At 42.2% G+C, this 8,721-nt stretch overlaps 1 protein-coding gene across 4 annotated transcripts in view; it reads right to left on the bottom strand.

Annotated features, from left to right (window-relative positions):
* Positions 1 to 4,823: 4,823 nt before the first annotated feature.
* RFFL (ring finger and FYVE like domain containing E3 ubiquitin protein ligase) overlaps positions 4,824 to 8,721 on the bottom strand; it is a 61,917-nt gene continuing 58,019 nt past the window's right edge. For all 4 annotated transcript variants that reach the window (XM_044286277.1, XM_044286278.1, XM_044286275.1 and 1 more), the window contains exon 7: positions 4,824 to 6,649. In XM_044286277.1, coding sequence (XP_044142212.1) covers positions 6,471 to 6,649 — 179 coding nt within the window. In that variant the 3' untranslated portion in view covers positions 4,824 to 6,470. The remainder of the gene's footprint in view (positions 6,650 to 8,721) is intronic.

Below are 8,721 nucleotides of genomic sequence, written 5' to 3'. Positions count from 1 at the left end.
TACAACTGTGAAGCTGTGCTGGTACATGAGAGCTAGTGTAGACAGCAGAATCCTAGAGGCACAGAAATTATAAAAGAAGTCTGAAACTAGGAACAGGTTGAATATCAGGGTAAGTTAAGGAAGGGTTGAAGATTGCAACCTAAAACTTGGTGCAACTTTTTTTCTTTTCTTTTAACCCCTTAAGGACACGTGACGTACCGGTACGGCATGTTTCCCAAGTCCTTAAGGACACATGACGTACCGGTACGTCATGTGTTGTTCCGATCACTGCCGCCCGGCCGGCTGTGATCAGAACAAGGTGCCTGCTCAAATCATTGAGCAGGCACCTCGGCTAAATGCGCGTGTCCGTGATCGCAACAAACCGCAGGTCAATTCAGACCTGCGGTTTCTGATCCCCGCGGTCCCTGACCGCGGCGATCAGAAACTTTAGTATGCCGAAAATATATATTTATCTCACACACACCACCCCCCCCCCCCCCCCCCGAATGATTTTACTGCAGGGGGGGGGGGGGAAATCGCGATCCCCCGCCCGCCTCCTATTGAAAAATCGGACAGACCGCTGTATGGAAAAGGTTAACAGCTCAGGGAGCTCCCTCCCTCTCCGATCGAGGGGCTGCTGTGCCTTTGCAGCCCCCCGATGGGAGAGGAAGAGAGCTCCCAGACAGCCCCCGCCAGCCCCGTCCTCACCCTTCCCCGTCTGCGCAGTTGTGGCCACAACTGAGCAGGCGGGGAAGGTTCCCATGGCAACAGGACGCCTTCTCAGGTGCTAAAGGCATAGATCTGTTCAGACAAAGTGTACGTAAAATACAGTACAGTACCCTATATAGGGTACTGTACTGTATTATACAGACATCAGACCCACTGGATCTTCAAGAACCAAGAGGGTCTGGGTCAAAAAAAAAAATGTAAAAATCAAAAAACACTTATCACTGATTAAAAATGAAAAAAAAAAAAAATTCCCTACACATGTTCGGTATCGCCGCGTCCGTAACAACCTAATCTATAAAACGGTCATGTTACTTTACCCGAACGGTGAACGCCATAAAAATAAAAAACTATGATGAAATTGAAATTTTGCCCACCTTACTTCCCCAAAAAGGTAATAAAAGTGATCAAAAAAGTCGCATGTACACCAAAATTGTAACAATCAAACAGTCATCTCATCCCGCAAAAATCATACCCTACCCAAGATAATCGCCCAAAAACTGAAAAAACTATGGCTCTTAGACTATGGAAACACTAAAACATGATTTTTTTTGTTTCAAAAATGAAATCATTGTGTAAAAAAAAAAAGTATACATATTAGGTATCGCCACATCCGTATCGACCGGCTCTATAAAAATATCACATGACCTAACCCCTCAGATGACCACCGTAAAAAAACAAAAACTGAAAAAACTATGGCTCTTAGACTATGGAGACACAAACTTTTTTTGTTTTAAAAATGAAATCATTGTGTAAAACTTACATAAATTAAAAAAATTGTATACATATTAGGTATTGCTGTTGTAAATAACAAAAAAAGCTATTTCTTGTTCCCCTACCGCACAAAAAGTGTAATATAGAGCAACCAAAAACCATATGTACCCTAAACTAGTACCAACAAAACTGCCACCCTATCCCGTAGTTTCTAAAATGGGGTCACTTTTCTGGAGTTTCTACTCTAGGGGTGCATCAGGGGGGCTTCAAATGGGACATTGTTTAAAAAAAAAACAGTCCAGCAAAACCTGCCTTCCAAAAACAGTATGGCATTCCTTTCCTTCTGCACCCTGCCGTGTGCCCGTACAGCATTTTACGACCACATATGGGGTGTTTCTGTAAACTACAGAATCAGGGGCATAAATAATGAGTTTTGTTTGGCTGTTAACCCTTGCTTTGTAACTGGAAAAAAAAATATTAAAATGGAAAATCTGCCAAAAAAGTGAAATTTTGAAATTGTATCTCTATTTTCCATTAAATCTTGTGCAACACCTAAAGGGTTAACGATGTTTGTAAAATCAGTTTTGAATACCTTGAGGGGTGTAGTTTATTAGATGCGGTCACTTTTATGGAGTTTCTACTCTAGGGGTGCATCAGGGGGCTTCAAATGGGACATGGTGTCAAAAAACAAGTCCAGCAAAATCTGCCTTCCAAAAACCAAACGGCGCACCTCTATGCCCCGCTGTGTGGCTGTACAGTAGTTTACGGCCACATATTGGGTGTTTCTGTAAACGGCAGAGTCAGGGCAATAACGATACAGTCTTGTTTGGCTGTTAACCCTTGCTTTGTTAGTGGAAAAAATGGGTTAAAATGGAAAATTAGGCAAAAAAATTTAATTCTCAAATTTTATCCCCATTTGCCAATAACTCTTGTGCAACACCTAAAGGGTTAACGAAGTTTGTAAAATCAGTTTTGAATACCTTGAGGGGTGTAGTTTATAGAATGGGGTAATTTTTGGGTGGTTTCTATTATGTAAGCCTCGCAAAGTGACTTCAGACCTGTAGTGGTCCCTAAAAATTGGGTTTTTGTAAATTTCTGAAAAATTTCAAGATTTGCTTCTAAACTTCTAAGCCTTGTAACATCCCCAAAAAATAAAATATCATTCCCCAAATAATTCAAACATGAAGTAGACATATGGGGAATGTAAAGTCATCACAATTTTTAGGGGTATTACTATGTATTACAGAAGTAGAGAAACTGAAACTTTGAAATTTGTAAATTTTTCCCAATTTTTGGTAAATTAGGTATTTTTTATGAAAAAATAAAAAATTTTGACTTCATTTTACCAGTGTCATGAAGTACAATATGTGACGAAAAAAAACTATCTCAGAATGGCCTGGATAAGTCAAAGCGTTTTAAAGTTATCCCCACTTAAAGTGACACTGGTCAGATTTGCAAAAAATGGCCTGGTCCTTAAGGTGAAATAAGGCTGTGTCCTTAAGGGGTTAAACTCAAAAGGTAACCACTGCTGTATTTAACAATTAATTATTTTCTTCTCAGAAACCTCTTGTCCAGGGTTCAATGTGCAGTCAATAATGCAATATATCCAATGAAAGTTCAATCAAATGCTGTTAGTATATTCAAAAAAAATAATACATTTTTTAAATGAACACACGCTCAGTGACAATCTTCTTTGTTAAAAAACAAAGATTATACATTTTTGATAATCATATAACTTTATTTTTTTTAAAAACAACAAAAAGCAGAACTCTTCAATGTAAAAATAACACCGCTCGAAGTGCAATTAGGAATCTATTAATGTTATAAAGCTTCTTAAGTGGCGAGAGGCACAGAGGCTGTTGCATAACAAGCACCGCACCCATTAGTCCAGTTACATGGTATAGCCCTTTAAGTGAGATCAGATGTAGCAGCTGAGAACATCAGAGTCACTGGCTCATCTCTGATGTACTTGTCCATACTGGTAGACTGACTTAGGGCTGTTTCACACGAGCGGATGCCGTGCGTGACATCCGCTGCATGAATGACAGCCAAGACCCGATGCGGACAGCAGAAGCATGGAGCATTAACATGACTGATAATGTTCTGTGCCTCTCTGTGATCTCTTTACTACGAAATCGCAGTGACAACTTTAGATCACATAGAGGCACGGAGCATTATCAATCATGTTAATGCTCTGTGCTTCTGCAGTCTGCATCAGGTCTTGGCTGTCATTCACGCAGCGGATGTCACGCACGGCATCCGCTCGTGTAAAACAGCCCTTAAAGGGGTTGTCCGGGTCCAGAGCTGAACCCGGACATACCCTTATTTTCACCCAGGCAGCCCCCCTTAGGCTAGCATCGGAGCATCTCATGCTCCCATGCGCTCCCTTGCCCTGCGCTAGATCGCGCAGGGCACGGGCTCTTTTGTTTATCATAACACACTGCCGGGCGGAGGCTTTACTGACTAGGGCAGCGCTAAATCCCGCCCATCAGTGCCGGTGACATCACCGGGCTTTCTGGCAGACCCTTGGAGAGCCCGGTACATCATTGGATCTCCAAAAAATGCGTTTGCCCTGCGCGATTTAGCGCAGGGCAAAGGAGAGCATCAGAGCATGAACTGCTCCGATGATCAAGTCAGGGGGGCTGCCGGGGGGAAAATTGAAGTATGTCCTGGTTCAGCTGTAAACTCGGACAACCCCTTTAAGATTGCTTACATACGAGATCTATTGTTCTACACAATACTGGTCATACATCCTGCAGTATCACTGGCTTATGACCAGGGTTTGCAACCTACAAAGCTCTACGCAGCTCAATTAATTAAAGAAGATTTTCTGGATTTTAATATTGATGACTTACTGTTAGAAAGGGTCATCAATATAGGATTGACCGGGTCTGGCTTCTAGCACACCCCACAGATGAGCTGTTTACCACACTGTGTAATAGCCATGGCTGGTTACTGCAGCGCTGCACCCATTCAAGTGAGGCATGGCCTGCCAATACACAATAGCTTCTGTCGGAGTGCTATGGGTCACACCCCTATCTGATACTGATGGCCTATCCTGGGGAGAAGGCTAGAGATGAGCGAAGCAAGCTTCGGTTGCTATATCTGAAGCCGCTTTGCTTAAAAAAATTATAATACTGTACAGAGATTAGTCTCCGTACAGTATTAGACTGTATGGGCTCCGATGAGCCGAAGTAAGTTTTTCACGAAGTCGCACGAGACTTCATTGAATAACTTTGGTAATTGATTATTACATAGAAAAACCACTTCAAAACCTGGAACCGAACTCTGCTTTGGTTCCGAGTGGTACCTTGGAACTAAAGCAAAGTTTGGTTCCAAGGTTTTTCACTGTAATAATCAATTACCGAAGTTATTCAACAAAGTCTTGCACGACTTTGTGAATAACTTACTTTGGCTTCTCAGAGCCCATACGTTCTAATACTGTATGAAGACAAATCTCAATACCGTATTATAACGAAGCGACTTATCTCTAGAGAAGTCATCAATATTACATTTCTGGAAAACCCCTTTAGATATAACACCCCTATTGCTCATGTATGTAAATTTGGTTAAGAGAAGACTTAAAAATATCTGTTAGCAGATTTGTACCTATGACACTGGCTGACAAAGCCAGGTAGTGTAAATGTTATCATGCCTACTTGGCCCTGTCAAAGTGGAAAGGGTGCAGCAGTTGCAGAGAACTGAGCCTCTAGGTGCAATGGCAGTGCCCCCTTTGCTCCAAGAGGATCATTTTTCTCAGCATTGCAAGCACATATGAACCTGGGACCAACACAGATGCCTTCAGCTGCCAAGCGCACATGCAACAGGTCAGCCAGTGTCATAGGTACAAATCTGTTGAAAGGTGCCCTTTAAGAAGACGACTGAAGATGTTTGTGGTCCATGTGGAAAGCAGTGCTTGCAATGAAAGGCAAGATTGGTCCATGCCTTGCTAATAAAGGTTCAATAACCATATCAGTTGGAATATTGTACTCAGTATGAGCTTTCACAACATAAGACGTTGGCTATGTATGATTTATATGAAGAAATGCTTGGATTCTTACAGTGCCTGATGTCCCCCTAGCTTAAACAGCCCCCCTCTAAATGGCCTTATTTTCTAGTTTATGTGCAATTTGAGCATTCTTTTGCTTATGGCCTTGTGGCCAAGGGGGCTCATATCCAAGGGTGGGCATTATACAGGTTGGATTATGTAAAAAGGCACTTTACCACTTTTACAAATCTGTACATTCTTAAAATCTGTTCACATAATTATCAGCTTTTAACATAATAATATTAAAATATCAGATTTGTTTAAAAAATAATTTCTTCCTTGTGCTTAGTAAAGAAACATCCCTAATAGTACATGTAAAGCAGCATCGGACAGGAAGGTAAGGATTGATCAGCCGTCGAGTCCACATTCTGGAAGGTCTTACTACTGAAGAGTTAACGATAGATACAGTTCTTGGAGAGAAGATCTGAAGTGGATATAATAAAGCACCACAAATGGTAAGCGCTTTACCATTATGAAAAAAAAAAATAATAATGAATATTGCGTCTTGCATTGCAAATACAAGTGAAAATAAGTAATTAAAAGAGAATTAGACTCATTACTCCCCTAATTAAAAGAAAGGTAACTGCATAGAAATAGTACAGGTTTGGTAACTTCTTGTATCCAAAAACAAGACCTTGCAAATGTGGCATTCTCCAGTCAAGGGCATTTGTATCCAACTTTGGGCTATCAAAAAATATTTCCGGTACAAAACCTCTTTAAGAAAGCTCAGCAAACAACAAATGGCTTAGGCAATAGCGTCAAGGCACTAACTACTTGATCATGTCGAAATCGGAGTTGCATGTTTAACTTGTACCATACATTTTGGTCAGCACACACACTGGACAGAGAACTGCCAGGTTCATGTGCCACATACTGAAATTCTGGGGGGAAAAAACATTCAAAACTGAGGATTGGTTTGGTGCTTCATTAACCATTAACTCTGGCTTCATCCAGTATTGATTGATTGATATGATATATGATAACTCAACGACTTGCTGCTGTATCAAGATCGGAAGACGTGTACTGCCCTCACTACATACTGACGGCAGATTGGGCATTCACTCATACGCTTGCCACACTTTGTGCAGGTCACCATGTGACCACATTCGAGAAGGACACAGTCGATGGGGGAATCCATGCAGACCTTGCATATGTTTTCATCACCGGCAGGGCAAAACTTGCCTGAAAGACAACAATCACGTGTAAGTAACATGACTTCACAGAAGAAGGAACGTTGAGAACCAGAATTTCCACATTTCCTTACTACGTAGGTTCTCTCAAAAGGAGTGACGGCTAAAACATGAACCATACTAAAACGGTATGCTGTTAAATTAGTCATCATGGAGATTGGCAGCCTGGCCACAGTCTGAATTTGCTGCTTGTAGATAAAATAATTGTACTGAACTGTACTTGGAGTAGACACCCACCTACATACAGCAATAATGGGTCTGAGCAATCATAACTAATATTACTTTATTTTAAAGGACATCGTTAGATGAAACTGGCTGACCTGTTACATGTGCACTTGGCAGCTGAAGGCATCTGTGTTGGTCGCATGTTCATACATGTCCGCATTGATGAGAAATATGAAGTTTTGATATATGCAAATGAGCCTCTAGGAGCAATGCAGGTGTTGTATGTTGCACCTAGAGACTCTGCTCTCCGCAACTGCCATTTCCACAACACTTTGACTTTAGGAGAAGTCAGATGTGATCAAGTTTACTCTGCCTGGCCATGTCAATCAAAGTGCAGAGGTCAAGGCAGTGGCAGAGAGAGCTGAGCCTCTAGGTGTAACGACAACGCCCCCATTGCTCCTAGAGGCTCATTTGCAGATATTAAAACATAATTTTTCTCAGCAATGCAGGTACGTATGAACATGGGACCAACACAGATGCCTTCAGCTGCCAAGCGCACATTTAACAGGTCAGCCAGGTTTATAGGTACAGATCTGCTGACTGTCCTTTAAAGGGAACCTGTCACCTCAAAAATGCATCTACATCCCCCAGCAGTACCTCGTAGTAGCCCGCAGCCTGTTAATAATCATATGCTTCATCCTGTTGTCTGATGCTGCATAAGTTCAGTTTTATTCTCCATCAGCGCTATAGTGCCGACCTGCTTGAAGTCAAGGGGGCAGCGGCCTCCTTGCTTCAAGTCAAGGTAACCACGCCCCCTAACCGTCCCCTCTTGCCCGAGAGTGACAGCCTGCAGTGCGGGCGCGATTCCCCAAGTCTCGCGCATGTGCATTGCGCCGCTAAAACCCGGCTAACAGCGGCAGCGCGAGACTTGGGGAATCGCGGCCGCATTGCAGGCCGTCACTCTCAGGCAAGAGGGGACAGTTAGGGGGCGTGGTTACCTTGACTTGAAGCAAGGAGGCCGCTGACCGGCACTATAGCGCTGATGGAGAATAAAGGGATTCCATCAGCTCTGAAACAGCCCCTGAAACTAGAGTAGGACGTTGTGTAATGTAAGTGATGCCGAGTCTGGTTATGTCATTCTTATCTTCATACTCTCTTGCATTCAGACACTGTGCTCCAACAAACCAGTAGTAATTGAGAGGACTCCCATGCTCATGCACATAATGGAGAGGACTCCCATGCTCATGCACATAATGGAGAGGACTCCCATGCTCATGCACATAATGGAGAGGACTCCCATGCTCATGCACATAATGGATAGGACTCACAGAGCAGTCCTCTCAGTGCATTTTACTGCTGGTTTGTGGGAGCATAGTGTCAGAATACAAGAGTATGAAGATAAAAATGACATAAATCAGACTCAGCATCACATACACTTGCTCACTCTAGCTCGGCGGCTGTGTCCTTTAATGTGCAGACAATAAAACTACTGATCTAAATTGATTCCTCACTTACATTTATAATACATACAACAATACAATTAACTTACGCTCTCAAACGGCAGCATACATGCAATAATCGTAGTGATAAAAATCCATAATTGATGCGCTGAAGGTTCAGTGTAACCCTAGATTAATTCATAAAATAAACTCTGCCCAGGGCGCAACCACAGAACGTATATACTGTATGATGATGGGCCACCCAATGACTAGTGGACTGATGTTAGCCTGGACAATATATGGCCATAGTCAAAGATGTTAATGGGAAATACATTTACTGCCTTATAATGGTAAGGTTTTATACATTTATAAATAAAGAAGGGAATTTTTTTTTATTTTAAATGATAATGTTTACCTGCATGCTTGTCTCTGGGGTGTCGGGAGTCAGACCTCCACTGAT

The sequence above is a fragment of the Bufo gargarizans genome, chromosome 3 (genome assembly GCF_014858855.1).
Source record: "Bufo gargarizans isolate SCDJY-AF-19 chromosome 3, ASM1485885v1, whole genome shotgun sequence".
In the NCBI taxonomy this organism is placed as follows: domain Eukaryota; kingdom Metazoa; phylum Chordata; class Amphibia; order Anura; family Bufonidae; genus Bufo; species Bufo gargarizans.
Note: the sequence above shows the minus strand (reverse complement) of the source record. Positions and strands in the feature narration are given on the sequence as shown.